The sequence below is a fragment of the Crotalus tigris genome, unplaced genomic scaffold (genome assembly GCF_016545835.1).
Source record: "Crotalus tigris isolate CLP2741 ecotype Arizona unplaced genomic scaffold, ASM1654583v1 scf7180000020245.1906669, whole genome shotgun sequence".
NCBI lineage: Eukaryota > Metazoa > Chordata > Lepidosauria > Squamata > Viperidae > Crotalus > Crotalus tigris.
The window spans coordinates 1,748,364-1,769,699 of NW_024097926.1; the positions used below are offsets into that span (position 1 = coordinate 1,748,364).

Consider the following 21,336-nt stretch of genomic DNA (forward strand, 5'->3'; position numbering starts at 1 on the left):
TTCCCCCCTCCTCGCCCGTCCAGCCAGCCAGGGGGTGGGGGGCGAGGCGACGGGGTGGGGGGGAACAGGAGGGCGTTGCACAGCTTTGGAACGAATGAACGAATGTCCCGGCACCGACGGAAGCGCCTCCCTTTTTTTCCCCTCCTCTCTGTGGAGCTGAGCACTTTTGCACCGCAGTAAATCTGTGACTTGAATCTTCCCCCCCCAATGCTTCGTTCTTTGGCTCTTTAAAAAAAAAGAAGTTAAAAAAGGAACGTACCCCACGGAAGGACCTCGTCCGTGCAGTCGGCTCTGTGCTTCATCGGGGAAAAAAATGGTGTCTTGATGCTGCCCCACTGCATTTAGGGGTCCTGGAATTAAGATTTTTAATCTTGGTTCGGACTGCAGCCCGTGTGGTTCGTCAGCCCGAATTGGGATTTTTTGGATATCTGGGCCAGCAAAGAGGGGTTTGGGTCTGGGTGGAACCACACACAAACCCTGGAGGGATTAGCATTTTCCTAGCAGGTTTCCAGTCTTATTTTTTATTATTATTAATCTTAATGGACTGGAGCCAGTGTTTCTCAACCTTGACCATTTTAAGGCATGTGGACTTCAACTCCCAGAATTCCACAGCCAGCAATTTACTGATTTACTGTTCCTCCTCCCCCTCCCTCCACTAATGCTGCTCTGCATTGGCCTTGCTCAGATGCTGTGATTTGGGCCTTATTCCTGTTTTGGTTTCTGGACAGAAAGAGGCCCTTTCCAGGTTTTTATTTTTGGGGGGGAGGCTGGGGGGTGGCAATCATTTTCCACTGAGGTGCAGGAAGGAAACATCTTTGAGAAAAAAGGTGTCCATGGGGAGGGGGAATCTGCCCCCCTATTCTTATAAGTTGCTGTCCTTTCTTGTTTTAGCCATGAAAGTTTGGAAGGATAGGGTAGAATAGGACTGGACACAGTGGAATGGGAAAGAGAATGGAGGAAGGAAGGACTAAGTGAAGGAAGGAAAAGGAATGGAAAGAAGGAAGGACCAAGGGAAGAGGAAGGAAAGGATACAATAAAGGATAGGGAATGGGATGGAATGGAATAGATGGGAGAGGAAGAGAAGACGGTGGGATAGATAGGATAAGACAGACAGGGTAGGAGGACCTTCCATGGCCTTATTTTTTTTTCCTTTGAAATCTCTAGGAATTCTTGACAAACTGACCTCATGTGAGGGCTCCCCTGGCTTGGGATTTTCACCCTCCTGATGTTTTGCTGCTGTTTTTGCCCCCCCCCCTTCCCTCCCCACTCCTGGGGCAACTTCTTGTGAAGGAGACTGGCTTTTCTTGCTTAAAGCAACCTTCCTATTGAAGCACCTTCATTTGGCAGATTTAGCATTTTTCCCCATTTCCTTCTAAAGCCTGCCGATCTTCTATCACTTCTGTGATACTGACTTCAACCCCCCCCCAAAAGCTAGAACTCCTCCCCCCCCCCAGAAAGCAAATCAGTCAAACATTTGTTAATTTGGCTACTTTTTTCCTTTCCTTTTCCTTTCTCCTTTTTTTTTTTTTTTTGTTTGAGGTGCTTTCGTTTTAACTTGGGTTAGTGAACAGAATTATTACTCTTTGGGGTTCGAACTGGCGTCGGGACAGCCGGGGGGGGGGGGGAATGTTGATCTCAATAAAAGGCTTTTGCTTAAAAACCTCTCTTCATCTGTCGGAAGAGGGGAGCCCCATTTTCGTTTAGCGATGAAAATTCTGCTCCCAATTCTGGTCGTAAATTGAGAACTAGCTTGGGGGGGTCCAATTATTGGGAGTTCCCAAATGAAAGGATATTTTCTTTTTTTTTTTTTTTAATGTTTTCAAATTCCCTTTTTTAAAGCCAGTAGATGGTGCCATTTTGCAACAAGAAAATGAAGCTTTTTAAAAAAACAAAACAAAACTGGAGGTTTATTTGACCTTTGGAAATAAACGCAAACATTGCAAAACTCAAAAGTGAAACTGAGCACGTGATAGGGCAATTCTCTGCCTCCTCCTGTGAAAATCCCAAGGTTGGGGATCTGAAAGGAATTTCCCGGGCCAGCTTCCTAGGAAAAGAAAGAGAAAGAAAAGAGAGAGTTCCACGTTTATTCCCTTTAAAAATAGCCATTTATTCACCTACCAGCAGATTAAAACAAGATGGGATCTGCTAGAGTTTTTGCTCAGAAATTAAGAGGTTGTGTGGCCTGTTCACAGAGTTGAAGGGCAATCTCCAGCTCCCCAAATTCTCAGCAGCGGGTGTCTTGACTGGGCAACTCTGGGAGTTGTAGTATGGAGACCCAGAGGACAATCTTCAGCTCCCAGAATTCTCAGTGGTTGCTGTGCTGCCTCAGGAACTCTGGGAATTGTAGTATCGAGACATGGAAGACAATCTTCAGCTCCCAGAATTCTCAGTGGTTGCTGTGTTGCCTAGGGAACTCTGGGAGTTGTAGTACCCAGACCTGGAAGACAATCTTTGTTGCCAGAATTCTCAGTAGTTGCTGTGCCGCCTCAGGAACTCTGGGAATTGTAGTATCGAGAGCCGAGGACAATCTTCAGCTGCCAGAATTCTCAGTGGTTGCTGTGCTGCCTCAGGAATTCTGGGAATTGTAGTACCCAGACTCGTAAGACAATCTTCAGCTGCCAGAATTCTCAGTGGTTGTTGTGCTGCCTCAGGAATTCTGGGAATTGTAGTACCCAGACCCGGAAGACAATCTTCAGCTCCCAGAATGCTCAACGCTGGCAATGCTGGGTGGAGAGCTCTGGGCGTTGAGACTCACAACTGGACAGTGGCGGTCATCTTTCAAAAATTCCAAGCAAACCATCACCTCCAACGTCCTTAAAAGTGTCACAAGAGGATAGAAGGGAAGTTCTTTTCCACCGACACAACATCTTCCCCCTTCTCGACGTCTTCCACCTTCTCAGCCGAAGCAACCAGAGAAAATCCGCGTTTCCCATCCATTAAAGCTGGATCGACTCGCTTCCAGGAACCGTGTAGAACATTTTCTTCCCTACAAAGACATATTAACATCTTGCATTAGGGCATTTTGTATTATTCCCTCTGCAAGGGTGGCTATATAAACCATGATCGATAAAGAAAGAAATTGGGAGCCAATCAATCAATCAACCAATCAAATTAGATGAAATGACATTAGGAAAGAGGGAAAGCAATCGCTGGATACCAGGCTTGATGGCATTTGTAGTCCTCTGGAGATGCCCACCCAAGGAAGAAATCTAGAGGTAGTCGTCAACAACATCATTTAATGACCATTTGAAGTTACAACGGCACTGAAAAAGGTGACATGACCATTTTTCACACTTAGGACCGTTGCAGCATCTTCGTAGTCAAAACAGCCAACAATCCTGGGCTGCATCAACAGAAGGATAGAATCAAGATCACATGAACTTGTTTTTTAACTGCTTTATATTGCACTAGTGAGGCCACACGTGGAATAACATGTCCAGTTTCGGTCACCACAATACAAAAAAAAAAAAAGATGATCAGGGGACTGGAGGCCAAAACCTACGAAGAACGGTTGCTAGAATTGGGGATGTCTAGTTCAATGAAAAGAAGGACTCGGAGTGACATGACAGCAGTGTTCCAGTATCTCAGGGGCTGCCCCAAAGAAGAGGGGAGTCAAGCTATTCAAAGCACCTGAAGGCAGGACAAGAAGCAACGGATGGAAACTGATCAAGGAGAGAAGCAACCTAGAACTAAGGAGAAACTTCCTGACAGTGAGGACAATTAATCAACGGAACAGCTACTTACCCGAATGCTGTTTGTAGCACACGCACGAAAGGACAGCCAGCAAGAAGAAGAACGAGACCACTGGGATGACGATCAAGAGGAACTCCCTGAAACTGTATGTGGTCTTCTTCTCACCTTCTGGAGAACATGGAATAACAGAGTTGGAAGTGACCTTGGAGGTTTTCTAGCCCAGGGTTCCCCAACCCCTGATCTGTGGACCAGTACCGGACCGCGGCATGCCAGCATACAAAACCACGCTCCCTCCAGTCCATGGAAAAGTCTCTCTCCACGGAACTGGTCCCTGATGCTCAAAAGGTTGGGGACCTCTCTTCTAGTCCAACCCCTTGCTTGAGCAGGACACCCTACTCTACCATTTCAAACAAGTGGCTGTTCTTGAAGTCCTCCAGTGATGGAGCACCCACAACTTCTGGTGGCAAGCTGTTCCCCTGGTTAATTGTCCTCCCTGTTAGGAAATTTCTCCTTAGTTCCAAGTTGCTTCTCTCCTTGATGAGTTTCCATCCGTTGTTCCTCGTCTTGCCTTTTGGTGCTTTGGGGAATAACTTGGCCCCCTCAATGGGGAAGCCAGATTCACTTAACAACCGGGTTACTAATTAACCAGCTGCAGGGATTCACTTAAGAACTGTAGCAAAATGGGACAAAACTCATTGGACCACTGTCTCCCTCAGCAAAAGAAAGTTTGGGCTCAGTTATGGCTGTACGTCAAGGACTATCCATAGGTAGGCAACCTTGGCTCTTTTATGACTGGTGGACTTCAACTCCCAGAATTCCCGAGCCAGCCATGCTGAGGGGAAAGGGAGAGGTTTCCAAGCTGAGCCATGCTGGCTCAGGAATTCTGGGAGTTGAAGTCCACGAGTCATGAGGGGGCCATAGTTCCCCCATGCTGGCTCGGGAATTCTGGGAGTTGAAGTCCACCAGTCATAAAAGAGCCAAGCTTGCTTACCTCTGGCCTAGGCTGCTTTATGACTCGTGGACTTCAACTCCCAGAATTCCTGAGCCAGCCACGCTGAGGGGAAAGGGAGAGGTTTCCAAGCTGAGCCATGCTGGTTCAGGAATTCTGGGAGTTGGAGTCCACCAGTCATAAAAGAGCCAAGGTTGCCTACCCTTGGACTATCCATATAGCCCCTTGTGAAGGGGCTGGTTGGGGACTGGGAAACAGGTTAATCCCCAAATTGGCCACGTACCTGAACGTCGTAGACAGGAGTCCTGGAGCTCAACCACCGCTGATTTGTCGAGTACAGGATTGGAGGCCATGCAGGTGTAGCTCACCTGGAGAACTTCCTTGGGATCCAGTTGGACCCTTAGCACCTGGCCCTCTTCCATGCGCCAATGTTTCAGCCCGGGGCTGGTCTTCCCCCCCAGCCCTGCCCACTCGTATGTGACATTAGTCCTGCTGGCTGCACGACAACTCAGAAAAAGTATGCAGGTTTCCGAGGAGGCATTCGCGTCCTTTGCTTCAGGAAACACCCGGATAATTGGGGTAGAAATCGTATCTGGAAGGAGAGAGGAGAAAAATCAGGGGAGGGAGCAATGTGGGGAAGAGGTAATATTTTTTTGGAGGTAAAAGTTTTTATTAATTTTTTTTCCATACACATAATATTGGAAAAATGAAGGAATACCATCAGATGAAGAAATAGTCAAAAAAATACTAGAGTGCGCAGAGATGGACAGATTGACAATGAGACTATGAAAGTATGAGAAAAAGAAGAAACAATATTATCAAATTTGGGACTTATTTGATCGATGGCTAGAGGAAAGAATAAAGGATTAGGAATTTAACGAATGTAAACTCAGACAGCATATTGGTTGAAAAATTATTATTGTATGTATGGGAAAGGGTAATATTTTAGTTCCTTCCCTGGCTCCCATTTCTGGGTTAGGTTGTTGCTGGAAAACAAAACAAATGAAATAAAATAAGTTAAACGTGAAATAAAAGAAAGCGAAACAATGTCAAATGAAGTAGAAGCCATCTAAAATAATATAAAAAGATAAAGTAATGTCAAAGTAATTTAAAATAAAGTAAAATGTGATATGAAATAAGCAAGAAGCCATCTAAAATAATATAAAAAGATAATTCAATGTGGGTGAATTTAAAATACGTAAAGCAAAATAAAGTAAGACACGATGCAACATAAGCAAAAAGCTATCTAAAATATTGTCCTGAAAAACACAACAAAACAAATGAGATAAGATAAGTAAAATGTGAAATAAAAGAAAGCGAAACAACGTAAAATGAAATAGAAGCCATCTAAAATAATATAAAAAGATAATTTAATGTTAAAGTAATTTAAAATAAAGTAAAAGGTGATACGAAATAAGCAAGAAGCCATCTAAAATAATATAAAAAGATAATTTAATGTTAAAGTAATTTAAAATAAAGTAAAAGGTGATAGGAAATAAGCAAGAAGCCATCTAAAATAATATAAAAAAATAATGGAATGTTAGTGAATTTCAAATAAGCAAAGCAAAATAAAGCAAGACACGATGTGAAATAAGCGAAAAGCCCTCTAAAATAATATAAAAAGATAATTCAATGTCAGCTAGGTAATTTAAAATAAAACAAGTAAAGCAAAATAGAGTAAAAAGCCATCTAAAATAAAGTAAGGCAGTGTAAAATGAAGTAAAAAAGCAAAGTCAAAATCAAATACAACACAGCACAGCAAAGCAAAGAAAAAAGCAAGTTGAAATGAAGTCAAATAAAATAAATACATGAAGTGAAGTAAAATAAATAAATGAAGTGAAGCGAAGCGAAGCGAAGGGCAAGGGGCAGAAATGGCTGACTTGCAACCCAGACAAAACAACACTTACATAGTTTACATAATAATTACATAATTCACTGGGTTGATGCTTTTTTGATGCCAGGGGAAAGACTACCCTCTCCCAGATATTTTAATCATTTTTTTAAAACCCAATTTGAGGCAAGGCACCCTGTGTCCTCTTTTTGCAAGTTGGTTTTACTCACCAAACTCAGACAGAAATTCAGCCAGCAAAGGCTATTAATCTCCCATTAAGACCCATCCTCCCCCAAAAGCTAACCAAGACTATATATCAACCAACTTTTGCATATGATATGAGTGCAACTTTTACACTAGTTAACAAAGCGGTGATCTTTGAAGAACACCAAGCTTCTAATCTAACCTTCAACCTTGGCCAGGTTGAAGATGGGTGGAAGGAAATAAGGTCCACCGATCGTCAAATGGCTAAGGCTGAGGAACACGGCGCTAATCGGTCCTGAGAGCTATAGTTTTTCTTTGAACTGAGAATGGAGTAAATCGTTAGGATAATATTCCCCACCATGGGATTAATCCAGGTTGGAGATTCTAGAAGAGACCCAAAGGAACAGATCTTTGTTTCCAACCAAAGAGTAAAAACAGATGAATCAATAGGTCTTCTAATCTGACATGCCCTTTTTTGGGATAGCACAACGTACCAAAAACCTTCAGCTCGAAAACCTGTTGTTTCATCTGTCCTGTGGTATCCACCAGGAGGGCGGAGAAAATCCCAGCATCTTCTAAGTCCACCGGGTTGATCTGTAAGGTGAAGTTGTCGTGGAGTTGAGTCCTTCCGTAAAAACGGGACCGATACTGGATCTCTGGGGTTCCCTTGAACGAGGTGGCCACCAACTCTTCGGAAGGCGTCAAGGAACGCCAGATGATCTCCCGGATGTGAAAATTGGGAGGGGGGCTCACTTTGAAGGCAACAGAGCCCCCCGCTACTCCGACCACCTGCGCTGGTGTGTAGGCCCTCGACAAGAGAAGAGCTGCGAGAGAAAAAAAAATATCTTTACATCAAAGGTGCGTGGAATTCTTCTTCTCTTCTTCTACAATAAGGAGACCTCGTCTCGATTCATGTCTCCAGCTCTGGGCTGAAACAAACCTGGCAAAGAAAGGTAGAATCGTGGCTCTGGAAGGGGACTCCAGAGGTCTTCTAGTCCCACCCCCTGCTCAAAGCAGGAGCCCTCCTAGACCAAGCACCTGAGGGCAGGAGGAAAAAATAACAGGCGGAAGGTCATTAAAGAGAGAAGCAACCTAGAACGAAGGAGAAATTTCCTGGCAGTGAGAACGATTAGCCAGTGGAACAGCTTGCCTCCAGAAATTGCGGGTGCTCCAACACTGGAGGTTTCTAAGAAGAGATTAGAGAGCCATTGGTCTGGCACGGGATAGGGTCTCCTGCTTGAGCAGGGGGTAGACTAGAAGACCTCCAAGGTCCCTTTCAACTGTGTTATTCTGTTAGCATGAAGGAGAAACTTCCTGACAGTGAGAACGGTTAACCAGTGGAACAGCTGGCCTCCAGAAATTGTGGGTGCTTCATCCCTGGAGATTTCTAAGAAGAGACTGGACAGGCACTTGTCTGGAATGGTAGAGGTATATGGTCGCCTTCTTGAGCAGGGGGTCGGACTAGAACACGGGTCCCTAACCCCTGGTCCGTGGATTGCTACTGGGCCGTCGCATGCCAGCAACCGGTCCACACAAACAAGCAAAGCCCATCTGCAGGATGCAGGCAGCACACAAAACCACGCACCCTCCGGTCTGCGGAAAAACCTCTCTCCACGGAACCAATCCCTGGTGCCCAAAAGGTTAGGGGCCTCTGGACTAGATGATCTCTAAGGTCCCTCTCAACTCTGTTATTCTATATTCAACCAAGATGCAGTTGACTGGAGTCTACCCACGTGAATTTAATAGATTTCTCTTACCTGAAGCCAGCATCCATATAAGGAGGACCCAACCCATCCCAGCTCCGTTCTGGAAGACAGCAGAAGCCGAAAAGGCATCAGCAAAAGAGAAAGTAGATGTCACATGATGAAGCCTGTTGTTGTTTTTTTCCCACAGGAAATCCCCTTTTATCACTCAAGGAAGAATTGGGGACTCCCACGGATAATCTTGGGCACCCGTTGCAGAAAGCAGAACTGGGGAAAAAAAAAAGGCAAAAAAAAAAAAAAACCTGGAGGCTGATCTACAAGAAAACTTTGCAAATTCTGATAAATGTTTTTGTGTTTTTCTGCTCTGGTAATTCCCAGGAAAAGGGAATCGAGCGGTTTCAAGAAAGCACCCTTTTTTTTTTTTCCTGCCCTGGAAAGGTTTAGATTTAGCCTTGTGACCCGAAAGATTCCTGCCCTGGTAGGATGGGGCAAATCTAACAGAAATAAAACCCCAGGAAAATAAAAATAAAATAAAATAAAATAAAGGAAGCCAGCCCAAATAACAGTAAACAAAGAGGGAACAATGTTATTAAAATCTGATTTAAAAATAAATACAGGTGGTCCTTGACTTTTGAACACTACTGCTGCTGCTGCTACTACTACTATTACTACTACTACTACTACTACTACTACTAAGTTGGAAGGGACCTTGGAGGTCATCTAGTCCAACCCCCTGCTCAGGCAGGAAACCCTAGACCATTTCGGACAAATGGCTGTCCAGTCTCTTCTTAAAAACTTCCAGTGTTGGAGCATTCACAGCTTCTGGAGGCAGGTTGTTCCACTGGTTAATTGTTCTGCCTGGATAGGTTCAGAGCGATGGTGATCGGAGTACCTGGATCCCCATAATTTGGAATTTTAACGGGAGGAAAATTTTCATTAGGATTGTCTGAATATCGCTTGGATGATTTTACGCAAAGCTAACCTTTCTGCCAAGTTTTCACAACTCTTAACAGCTGACTTGGAACCGGATTCGAGTCTTCACTCGGGCTAGGAGCATGATCAGGCTGGGGCAGGAAAATCTAGCCCCACCGCCCGCTTTTTGTCAACAGTTGGCAAGTCACTTCCTTTTGGCAGCACGCCTGCTGTGTAATGCACTTTGCCACATGTGAGTCCGTTGCATACGGCCAGCCAGGAAGGTGAACAATCAACAAATGCAGGAGCGAGATCCAGTAAAAAAAATGTTTGCAGTCCGAGGAAATGGTTGAGAAGGGTTTGTGGAACTTCCTTGGTCGTGCGCAGTCTACCTTAGCTGCAAAAAAAAAAGGCATGTATGAGGACAGGAATGCTGGATCTTGGAAGAGGGGGACGGAGGGATTAACCTCCCTTTCACACATCTCCTGCTTCTTAGTATAAATCTCTTCGTCTGTCTCTTTTACGCAAGTGTACCGTACATGCATTCACACATGTGAAAGACAGGCGGGCATTGAATAAAATAAACATGCTGGCTGGGGGATTCTGGGAATTGAAGTCCACCTCTCTTAATGCAAGCTGGCTGGGAGATTCTGGGAGTTGAAGTCGATCCATCTTAAAGCAAGCTGACTGGGGAATTCTGGGAGTTGAAGTCTACCCATCTTAAAGCAGGCTGGCTGGGGGATTCTGGGAATTGAAGCCCACCCATCTTAAAGGATGTCGGCTGGGGGATTCTGGGAGTTGAAGTCCACCCATCTTAAAGCAAGCTGACTGGGGAATTCTGGGAGTTGAAGTCTACCCATCTTAAAGCAGGCTGGCTGGGGGATTCTGGGAATTGAAGCCCACCCATCTTAAAGGATGTCGGCTGGGGGATTCTGGGAGTTGAAGTCCACCCCTCTTGATGCAACTGTGCTTGAGAAACACTTAGCTAAATCAACAGACATCGCCACCTCAGCTTGAGGAGTATGGAATACAGCCATTCCACTGCAGCCAGTTAAACAGCCTGAAAATTTAGGCTGTTTATTTTAATAAAAACAATACAATGAACATAATAACAGGTCACAGTGAGCCAAAACTAACACCAAAGCGAATATAACAACTAACCCAAATTGAAAGGGCCACTGTGTTGATTTCTGAGTAGTGCCCTTGAGTTGTTTCCTGTTTATCTACAGGGAGTCCTCAACTTACGACTGCATTTGAGGCCGGAATTACAGTCTTGGCAGTTGTTAAGTGGGTCACCGCATCACGACACCCCAATTTACAACCTTTTCCTGCAGCGGACATTAAGCAAACACCTCAATCTGGAACGAACCCTGATTTCTTTAATGGGTGGTTTGGGTTTTTTTTTTTTTTTTTGCCGGAAACGAGACGTAAATGTTGGAAACAATGGGAGGAAAAAACCACCCCAAAATCGCAGTCAGGGGACCGCAGGATGCTTGCAAACGGTCGTAAATGCGGGTCACTGAGCAGGACTGCAGCTAAAGTCATTTGGGGGAAAGCAGCCATCTTTGCATTCTTTTTTTAAAAAAAATCCTGCCCTTTTTTTGTGCCAAAGTTTGCAAAGATTTTGTGCCAAGCTTTGAGGAGGAAGCAAATGGATTGCCGGGGAGAAACCGTTTCCCTTTTGGGCTGATTCCTCAGCCGTCTCCACCCCTCCTGCTCAGCCACCTCCTGGGGCAGCACCCAAGCTGGGTTGTTACAAGCTGGGAATTAATTGTGGGTTCTAGAGCGGATGGCCGGGATCATATCCTGCCGGTTGCAGACAGCGGGATAGTCATTGCCTCTCCTTGGTGACCCTGAAATGAGACTCTGAGAGGGTGGGAAGGTCAGCCCTCAGCAGGTGCCAGCTCCCCTCTTTCCTCTTCCTCTTCCTCTTCTTCTTCCTCTTCTTCCCCATCCCTCTTTCCCACACTCTCCTCCTCTTCTGCTGCTGCTTTCACTTTTTATTTATCTTTTTTTGTCATTCTTCATCTCTCTCTTCCCTTTCTTCTCCTTCTGCTTCCTCCCTCCCTCCCTCCCTTCCTTCCTTCTTTCTCCCATGACTTCCTTCTCTTTTTGTTCTTTCTTTTTTTCATTCTTCCTTTCCTTCCATCCTCCTTTCCTTCTTTCTCTTGACTTCTCTTGAGTTTCTTCACTATCTTTTCCTTCCTTCCTTCCTTACTTTTTTCTTGACTTCCTTCTCTCTTTTTGTTCTTTCCTTTTTTCCTTCCTTCCATCAACCTTCTCTCCTTCCACCTTCACTTCCTTCTTTCTCTTGACTTCTTTCCTTCTCTATCTTTTCCTTCCTTCCTTCCTTCCTTCCTTCCTTCCTTCCTTCCTTTTCTCTTGACTTCCTTCTCTTTGTTCTTTCCTTTTTTCCTTCCTTCCTTCCATCAACCTTCTCTCCTTCCACCCTCACTTCCTTCTTTCTCTTGACTTCTCTTGACTTCCTACCTTCTCTATCTTTTCCTTCCTTTCTTCCTTCCTTCCTTCCTTCCTTCCTTCCTTCCTTCCTTCCTTCCTTCCTTCCTTTTCTCTTGACTTCCTTCTCTCTTTGTTCTTTCCTTTTTTCCTTCCTTCCTTCCATCAACCTTCTCTCCTTCCACCCTCGTTTCCTTCTTTCTCTTGACTTCTCTTGACTTCCTTCTCTAACTTTTCCTTCCTTCCTTCCCCCTTCTCACTCATCCTCCTCTCCTTCTTCCTCTCCTTCTCCCTTCCCCCTCCCTTCCTCTTCTTCTTCTTCCTCCTCCTCCTCTTCAAGTTCACGTCTTCCTTCCTTTTCTATCACTACACACCATCCCAGCGAGGTAGGCTACGCAGAGAGATGGGGACAGGTTTGAAACCCCCCACTGAGCTTTCCTAGCTGAAGGGAGACTACAATCTGGGTCTCCCGGGCCCACAGCTGCCCCCTTGACCAGCACCGGGCGGGCAGGCAGGTGTCTTGCTCAGCTGTGGCTTGGGGGGCACTTTTTTCAGTGCTATTGTAACTTTGAACAGTCACTAAGCGAACTGTTGTAAGTCGAGGACTACCTGTACTTTATCACTTTTTTCCCTTTTTTGGGGGGGGTCATCAAGTTTTGGACACGTTGCTAGGCGACGGGTGGTCCTCGGATGTCGCCATATCCTAAAAGTGGTACCGTGGGTGAAAAGGTTGAAAAGCCCTGCTCGAAGGTCCCGTCTCTTCTTCTGGCAATAAAAGCAAAGTTGAAACGAAGCCTTTCCCCTCCATGAGCGTCTCCTCTCCTGAGCCCCGGGGCGTCCAGGGTGAAAGGACACCTGCTTGTCCATTGACAGCTGAGTAAGAACGTGACTGGAAGGGCGAGCAGGCGGTGGCTGTGCCAGTTCACTCGTGGGGAGTGGCCTAGTGGCTCCTCAATTCACCCCAAAGGCATCCAAAGGGGCAGGGCGGGGGCCAGGCCCTGCGGCATGAAAAGCCCGGCTCCTCCAGCTTCTCCCCAGTCTGGCAGGACGACACTCTCTCCCCAGCCTGCCCAGTCCCGCGGGGAGCATGACTGGAATTCAAGCCCTGAGGTTCTTCCTTCTCTGCCTGGCGCCGGGTAAGGCTGGCATCGTCCGTTCTCAGCAAGCAGCAGAAGGCATTCCCATCCCGGGTGGCTTTCCCTGGCTCGGGAGATGTTTGGAAAGAAGCTGGAGATGGGAAAACGGGGTGCCTCTGAACTGGGGGGGGGGGCGGGGCACGCTTTGCAAAGAGAAAGGCAGCCAAGTTTCTAGTCCTCTTTCTTTTCTTTCTTTTTTTTTAAGAGGACTTGGTTCGGTTTTGTAAAGCTGAGAGAGAGAAAATGAAGTCAAAAATCATAACGATGACAGGAAAGAAAGAAGAGAAAGAAGGAAGGAAGGAAGGAAAGATGGGTAGGAAAGGAGAGGGAGAGAAAGAAAAAAAGAAAGAAAAAGAAGGAAGGAAGGAAGGAAGGAAGGAAGGAAGGAAGGAAGGAAGGAAGGAAGGAAGGAATGATGGGTAGGAAAGGAGAGAGAAAAAGAAAGAGAAAGAAAGTACGAAAGGAGAGAGAGAGAGAGAACCAAAAGAAACAAAAAGAAAGAAGGAAGGAAAGATGGGTAGGAAAGGAGAGAGAAAAAGAAAAAAAGAAAGAAAGAAAGAAGGGGGTAGGAAAGGAGAGAGAGAAAAAGAAAGAGAAAGAAAGTAGGAAAGGAGAGAGAGAAAAAAAAGAAAGAAAAAGAAAGAAAGAAAGAAAGAAAGAAAGAAAGAAAGAAGGAAGGAAGGAAAGATGGGTAGGAAAGGAGAGAGAGAGAAAAGAAAGAAAGAAAGTAGGAAAGGAGAGAGAGAAAGAAAAAAGAAAGAAAAAGAGGGAGGGTGGGTAGGAGAGAGAGAAAGAAAGAAAGAAAAAGAGGAAAGGAAAGGAGCTTTCTAAGTGTAAGCAATCATTCCTCTGCTAGAATATTTTTGGGAAATTCTCTAAAATATTTTATGCAGTAAGTTTGTCTCCAGCTGGGCAACCAAGCTAAGACACGTCTCTCCTTTTTCTGCCGACCAGCTCTTTCCCCTGCTGTGAAGATCAAGGCCAAAGGCCGAGAAATCCTCTACCTGGCCAAGGGGGAGTCGGTAAAGTTGGGGTGTCCATTTGAGCTGGAACCCCAAGACGAGGGCCCCAATGATCTGGATATTGAGTGGACACAGATGAATGCTGATCCCACGAATTTGGACAGTGTGGTGAGTTTGCTGAGGTCATCCAGATTCAATGCTTATTCCAATGTTTCTCAGCTTTAGCCACTTTAAGATGGGTGGACTTCAACTCCCAGAATTCCCCAGCCATCATGCTTTAAGGTGGGTGGACTTCAACTCCCAGAATTCCCCAGCCAGCACGCTTTGAGATGGGTGGACTTCAATGTCCAGAATTCCCCAGCCAACTTGCTTTAAGATGGGTGGGCTTCAACTCCCAGAATCCCCCAGCCTGCACACATTAAGATGGATGGACTTTAACTCCCAGAATTCTCTAGCCAGCATGCAATTCTCAAATATTGACTCAGCAGCTAGGGAATGCTGGGAGTTGATGCCCGCCCAGCGTGACGTTGCCAAGCTTAAGAAACCCTGTTCAAGCTTTGAAACTCACATCTTAAAGATGGAACCTTCTTAAAGTTGGTTACACCACTGACGTTTAATGGATATTATTTTTATAAAACAGAAGTTTTATAACCAAGAATCCAGGGAACAATTATAATTAATATCTATTCATTGATCTTATTGGTAACTTGTAGGCTGCTGGATCAGCCTGATTTTAAAACCTTTCTTATGGCAGTCATTAAGTCAACCAACGGTTGACTAGGGATGTGCTTTTTTCCAAAATGCATAAGTGTGTACCAGTTTTTGGTAAAACCGGCACAGAACGTGGTCACGTGACCACAGGATGCTGCCGTAAACATGCCTACGTTGCCAAGCCACCAAAATTCAGTCCTTAGTTCCCTTTTTCGTAAATGGAGGACCACCCATATACACTTTTTCAAGACTTCATCCTAATGTCCCCTTTCCTGATGCTAATGCATTGGGAAAATTAATTAGAATAATTAACAGTCTAATTCTGGTTGCTGCACTTAAGATTACTTTATTGGATTTTGCAAAGTCGAGAGAGAAAAAAACGAATCGAAACTAATCATTAAAATAAACAAACTTTATGTTCGGATGGGAGGACGGCACCATGAGATTTGCAGACTGGCCCAAAAAGGAGAAGAGGGCGTGTGGTCCAATTTCCAGATCAAAGTGAAGGATTCAATTTGGTCGTTCTGCAAAAAATGCCGCAAACAGATCTCATTTCTCCTTAAGCCAATCAGAAACCTCTTTTTCTTTTTTGTTTTGATTCAACAGTGTTGTTCTCTGCTTCCTGCCCATCAGATCTTGAGCTATCAAGGCCATCAAGTGATCCAGCCGGGATATCCATATTTGCACCCCAGGGGAGGGTCAGGAAACCAAGATGCCAGCCGTTTTAGTAACCCAGGATTTCAGCAGAACGAAGGTGGTCACCCGTTTGGATTGGCCAATGATTGCTGCAACGGCTTACAACAGCGAGTTAACTTCGTGGTCCCCGATCCAAGCAAGTACGACGCATCCATTAATCTCCAAAACGTTCAGATTTCCGACTCGGCCACCTACGAGTGCAAAGTAAAAAAAACTACGGTAGCCACCCGGAAAGTGACCGTCATGGTGCTGGGTGAGTGAGTGACAGCAGCACAGCTCAGGGGACAAGTGGGTGGCTGTGGCCAATGGCCCCTTTACACAACTGTAAATGGGCCCTTTACACAACTGAATGTGCAAAAATGTGGGGCTCTCGTTGGCCAACTTTCTGCAAAGTCCCACCTTGTGCCGTGTTTTGATTCCCAGCATCAACCTGTGTTTGTGCTTAGTTGGAGATAGGGCAAAGAGACACTAGCAAGGGAACATCAGACACGTGATAGCTGAGCCCTCGGCTGGATAATGGACAGGCACCCTCCCTAGTTTGTGGACTGTAAAGGGGAAGCAAACTCTAGATCTATGGAAAGAGTTCAGAGTGTGTGCAAGGATATGGGGGAAGACTTGGGAGATGGAGCAAAGAGACCCTGCTCAGAAATGGTCAGATAAGAGACAGCAGAGCCCTCAGCTGTGTAACAGGCAGGGCGAGAGGCTCAGATTGGACCCTCCCTAGTTTCTCAGGCTGTGAAGGAGACGGCGGGAGAGTTGTACTTCCAGACTGGCAAGATTCTGTCCGTGTAGCTTTACACAAACTAGAATTGGCTCATCCAGTTGTGATTCCTGTCTGCTTTACCTGGCGAGGTTGACCATGTTCTTGACACCCCGTTCGTGGCCTTCTTCCAGAGAAACCCTCGACGCCACATTGTTCGATCTCAGGCAAGGTTTTCCTCGGCAATGAAATTATCCTCCGTTGTGGCTCCGGAGCTGGCAGCCACCCGCTCATGTACCGCTGGACCAAAATGGCAGACTTCCCCATAGAGAGTGGGCTGCCCGCCAGCACCGTGGCAGGTAAGATAAATAGAGGGAGTGCCCCCAAATTGGGGTGATGGGGTGCAAGAGGCTTCATTGGGAGAGGAAGCCCAGGCCTCAGGAAACCACGAGGAAGAGAGGAAGCCCAGGCCTCCGGAAACCACGATGAAACTGGTTTGTTTAAAACCCTCCTCGCGTGGCTTAAAACTCCCTGCTTAGAGCGCCAATGGAGTGTTCTGGGAGGTGCTGGATTACAATTCCCATCAGCCACCGCCTGAAAAGGACATTGTGGTTTAACACATCTAAAAGGGTGCCAGGCTAGAGAGCAAATTTCATATTAAAGAAGAAATAATGTTTGCCGTTCTTTATTCCTTTTCCTCCGTCATTTTAATTATATTTGGTTTAGTTTTATTTTTCGCCACCCAGAATCAATTTGGAGCTGGCTGGTGCCTAAATTGAATAAATAAAATTGAAAAGGAAGAAACAAAATATAAAGGAAACTTCTGGGATAGAAGGATGGAGAGATGGATGGATGGATGGGTGTGTGGGTGGGAGGGTGGATGGATGGATGGATGGATGGATGGATGGATGGATAGATAGATGGATGCTTGGATAGACAAATTGTTGATGGATGAAGGGATAAACTGATATCTGGATGAATAAGTAGATTATGAGATAGATAGATAGATAGATAGATAGATAGATAGATAGATAGATAGATAGATATGGATGGGATAGATAAATAGATAGATAGATAGATAGATAGATAAATAGACAGACAGACAGACAGACAGATAGATAGATAGATATGGATGGAATAGATCGATAGACCGACAGACAGACAGAGGATGGATGGATGGATAGACAGATAGAGAGATACCCCCTCTTTTGATAGATGGAAGGATGGATGAGTAGAGGAATAGATGGAGATGGACAGGCAGGCAGACAGACAGACAAATGTACTTTTGCACATTTCTTGACTTTTCTCTCCTCTGAAGGTTCCAGTCCTGGGGATCTGGTCATCCACAAAGTATCACCTAACCATCTTGGGGTTTACCAGTGCATTGTCTCCAACAAAGTCGGATCAGCTCGGTGTACATTGGAGGTCTCACATGGTAAGTGGAAAGCATTTTCTGTCTATTTTTCAAGCCCCAGGCTTGAGCGATGGAAGAAGGAAGGAAGGAAGGAAGGAAGGAAGGAAGGAAGGAGTGGAAATCTTCAAAGAAAGAAGACCTGAGAAAAACAATATCATATTCTAGAAAGATATCCAGATCACAGTTCAATTAGCAAATGTAGCCAGCATCTTTCACTGGGACCCATGATCACAGCCCGCCAACGTTGTCTTACTTCGCTGTCCTCAACATCCTCTCTCTCCTCCTCCTCCTCTTCCAGATTCCCCCCTCCTGACTATCATCGTGGGAGCCGTCCTGGGCTCACTGCTTTTCCTGGTGCTCCTCATCTGCCTCATCGTCTGTCTGGTTCACTGTTGCAAGAAAAAACGCTGCAAGGAGGAATCCAACCAAATCAGGTGAGGGGGGGGAGGCCAAGGAGGGAGGGGCTTGGGGGGGGGGAGATGGGGGAACAGCATCCGGGAATGACCCTCCGGGCGGGCCGTGTCTGCTCTTCCTGAATTTGTCATGGGGTCAGTTTTGAGGACCTCAAGTTCCTTTGCAGAGCCCCGGGAGACTCAATAAATGATGCTGTCATCATAAGGGCCATTAGCCCATACAGAACACTGGTGTGTTTTTGTAGCATCTCCTTTGAGCATCTTTTATTTATTTTGTCAAATAAATGAATGTTCCTTGGGTTTCAAATGCCTAATCTCCACGGGGATTGAAACCTCTTGTTCAAGAATCCAGAACTTTCTTTCCTCCCTCCCTCCCTGCCTTCCTTCTTTCCCTCCCTCCCATTCCCTTCCTTCCTTCCTTCCTTCCTTCCTTCCTTCCTTCCTTCCTTCCTTCCTTCCTTCCTTCCTTCCTTCCTTCCTTCCTTCCTTCCTTCCTTCCTTCCTTCCTTCCCTCTTTTTCCTTTCCTTTCCTTTCCTCACATAATTCCTTTTCTTCTTTTCTTCTCCTTTCCTTCTTTCCCTCCTTCTCATTCACACAGAATTTTTCCTTCTCCTTCCTTCTTGCCTTCCTTCTCTCTTTTCTTTCACACACAAATCCACCTTCCTTCCTTCCTTCCCTCCCTCTTTTTCCTTTCCTTTTCTTTCTTCTCCTTTCCCTCCTTCTCATTCACACAGAATTTTTCCTTCTCCTTCCTTCTTGTCTTCCTTCTCTCTTTTCTTTCACACACAAATCCACCTTCCTTCCTTCCCTCCCTCCCTCTTTTTCCTTTCCTTTTTTTTCTTCTCCTTTCCTTCTTTCCCTCCTTCTCATTCACACAGAATTTTTCCTTCTCCTTCCTTCTTGCCTTCCTTCTCTCTTTTCTTTCACACACAAATCCTTCCTTCCTTCCTTCCTTCCTTCCTTCCTTCCTTCCTTCCTTCCTTCCTTCCTTCCTTCCTTCCTTCCTCCCTCCCTCCCTTCCTCCCTTCCTTCTAAGATTTCTTCCAGTGAGGAGGACCAGCAGGGTTAGAACCTAGGTATCCATCTGAACAGGATGCTTTAATTTAAATTCTCGCACCGAGCAGTGGTGAGACTGGATGGCCTCAAGGGTTCCTGATTGCTTCCATCTCCAGGCTTCTACAGCTGTACAAAATGCCCTTTAAGGCTGTCCTTTCAGCCGCGTCTCTCTCTCTCTCTCTCCCCCAGCTGGGCTTCCTTAGAAAGAGAGGATAAAATTGCACGGAGAAGAAAATAAGGGTTTTTTTTTCCCCTTCCCCTTGCAGAGTGGACACTGCTGCCCCCAGACCCAGACAGGAAAGCCGCAACAGCAGCTTAAGATCCGTGTTGGGGTACATTCCCCATAACATCAACTTCATGCAACGCCGGAAATATGAGTCCCCCCGGGAACAAGAAGGGGTCGAGATGCTCTCTCCAAATCAGGACCCAGAGCTGAGTTCGAATTCCTGCACCTCGCCCCCGGCCAGTGGCCATCCTTCAGTGGTCACCACCAAGGCCCGTGTTCATTACGACGCCAGCGGGCCTTCCTACAGCCACGGAAGATCCGCCGCTTCGGGGTCTTCTAACACTCCATGCCACGAGAGTCCGAATTCAGATGCCCCAGTTTGTGACCGGGACGCATCGCACGGAAAACGGAGCCACCCCGGACAATATGGAGGCGTTGCCGTAATGATGCCAGCTAAAACCCGCGAGGGACTCGTCATTTAAGCGTCCCGCTCTTGATTTTTTTTCCTGGTCAAAGTCCCAAAATGGCAGAGAATTGGATGTAAACTTGCAGCAGGTTATTTTTTTTTTTTTTTAAAAAAATGCAATAATTCAGTGTTTTCCGATCTGCTGCCTGGAGACCACAATTCTAATTAATTAACCAGCGGAACAACTTGCCTCCAGAAGTTGTAAATGCTCTGAAGTTTTTAAGAAGAAATTGGACTCCCATTTGTCTGAAATGGTATAGGGTTTCCTGCCTGAGCAGGGGGTTGGACTAGAAGACCTCCAAGGTCCCTTCCAGCTCTATTCTATTCTATTCTATTCTATTCTATTCTATTCTATTCTATTCTATTCTATTCTATTCTATTCTATTCTATTCTATTCCAGACAGACAAAGCCAACATAGCTGGTGATATATCAGCAGGAGCTGATGCAGCCGTATTAAACACCAAATTGCGGAAAATGGACACAATTTATTATATGATTTCCCCCCCCCCCAGCATGGAGGAACACTTTTATTTTTGGTTTTCCTCTGTTATTCACTTTTAATTTGAACTGGCCCCACCTTTGAAAGGATGACGTCAATCAAGCCCAGCATTGCATTACCATCTGTCAAAGAGTCAACCAGATGTTCAGACCGGATTTTGCACTCCTGTCTGCCTATCAAATCCTTCCCAAGAACTTATCATTATTATTATTACTTGTCTCTCCCAAATTTGAGAATTTGAGTTCTTGAATTTGAGAAAGCTTTCTCCCCCCCCCCCAAATGTGACACTTTTGACTCCAGCTTTGGTCGTGCTAGAAGATTATTTATTAAAATGATATAGGGCACAATCCAGCCTGTGATTGACAGGCTGACTCTAGTGTGAGTTTTCGTGGCGTTCAAGGTAGAAATAAGTCATTTGTTAATGTTTTACCGTCGGAAGGAAAAGGCGTAGAAAACCTCTTAATAAACAAGATATTGTTACCAAAATGACTCAGGTCCTGTTTTTACAAATAGCCAATGAAACATACACCAATCATTAAAAAGGGCGTTGGAGTGTCGCTCTCTTCCTAGCCTTATTGTGTAGCCAAATGGATTTGTGTTTTGTCAATTTCGGCAAAGAACAGGTACTCCTTGACTTACGACTGCAAATTGCTTTTTTTTTTTCAGTGCAGAGGTAACTTCAAACAGTCATTAAACAAAGTTGAGGTAGTCCTTAACTTACAACAGTTTGTTAAGTGATGTTCAAAGTTACAACGGCATTGTAAAAAGTGACCTATGACCGTTTCCCACACTTAAGACCATTACCGCATCCCCAGGGTCACGTGATCAAAAATTCAGACACTTGGCGACTGACTCCTATTTATGACGGTCGTAGTGTCCCACGGTCATGTGATCCCCTTTTGCGACTTTTAGACAAACCAAGTCAACGGAGGAGCCATTGTCGTTTAACAACTGTGTCACTGATTGGATAACTGCAGCAATTCACTTAACAATGGTGGCCAGAAAAGTCGTAAAACGGGGCACGGTTCACATAGCGACCGTCTCATTTAGCGATGGAAATTTTGGGCTCTGTTGTGGTCGTAAGTCGAGGATTCTCTGTACTTCACTAGATTGGCCTCAGTCTTGCAAATCTGAAAGAACATCTCTGCCCCCCCCTTGCTTTTACAGCCGAGAAACTAGGGGGGGGTCCCACCTGAACATTTCCACTCTGTTCCTTCCTATGAGGCTCAGCCCTCTCTTTTCTGAGTAGTCTGTAATTCTTCCTCCCGTCTCCAGAAGTCATTCCCACATACCATTGTTGTTGTTG

At 45.5% G+C, this 21,336-nt stretch overlaps 2 protein-coding genes across 3 annotated transcripts; one reads left to right on the forward strand and one right to left on the reverse strand.

Annotated features, from left to right (window-relative positions):
* Positions 1-1,150: 1,150 nt before the first annotated feature.
* On the reverse strand, positions 1,151-9,391 carry LOC120318506 (SLAM family member 8-like). Of its 2 annotated transcripts, none has more exons than XM_039366205.1 (5): positions 9,363-9,391; positions 8,435-8,647; positions 7,172-7,501; positions 4,926-5,234; positions 1,151-2,986 (listed from the first exon to the last, which is right to left on the reverse strand). In XM_039366205.1, the coding sequence occupies exons 2-5, from the start codon at positions 8,469-8,471 to the stop codon at positions 2,937-2,939; spliced, it is 726 nt and encodes a 241-aa protein (XP_039222139.1). In that variant the 5' UTR covers positions 8,472-8,647; positions 9,363-9,391; the 3' UTR covers positions 1,151-2,936. The 2 variants fall into 2 exon arrangements, with proteins under 2 accessions (XP_039222139.1, XP_039222138.1); XM_039366204.1 differs by lacking the exon at positions 9,363-9,391 and adding an exon at positions 3,745-3,861.
* A 3,129-nt stretch (positions 9,392-12,520) lies between these two features.
* Positions 12,521-19,760, forward strand: VSIG8 (V-set and immunoglobulin domain containing 8). Its single transcript, XM_039366196.1, has 7 exons — positions 12,521-12,885; positions 13,840-14,065; positions 15,251-15,507; positions 16,149-16,313; positions 17,273-17,389; positions 17,667-17,802; positions 19,105-19,760. The coding sequence occupies exons 1-7, from the start codon at positions 12,837-12,839 to the stop codon at positions 19,544-19,546; spliced, it is 1,392 nt and encodes a 463-aa protein (XP_039222130.1). The 5' UTR covers positions 12,521-12,836; the 3' UTR covers positions 19,547-19,760.
* The last annotated feature ends 1,576 nt before the right edge of the window (positions 19,761-21,336 follow it).

Coding starts and splice junctions, on each gene's coding strand:
- LOC120318506 (XM_039366204.1), bottom strand. CDS start 8,471: ATGGGTTGGGTCCTCCTTATATGGATGCTGGCTTCAG. Junction 5,235..7,171: donor TTTCGAGCTGAAGGTTTTTG/GTACGTTGTGCT, acceptor CTCTCCTTCCAG/ATACGATTTCTACCCCAATT. Junction 2,987..3,744: donor GTGCTACAAACAGCATTCGG/GTAAGTAGCTGT, acceptor ATGTCTTTGTAG/GGAAGAAAATGTTCTACACG.
- VSIG8 (XM_039366196.1), top strand. CDS start 12,837: ATGACTGGAATTCAAGCCCTGAGGTTCTTCCTTCTCTGCCTGGCGCCG. Junction 16,314..17,272: donor GCCCGCCAGCACCGTGGCAG/GTAAGATAAATA, acceptor TCTCCTCTGAAG/GTTCCAGTCCTGGGGATCTG. Junction 17,390..17,666: donor TACATTGGAGGTCTCACATG/GTAAGTGGAAAG, acceptor CTCCTCTTCCAG/ATTCCCCCCTCCTGACTATC.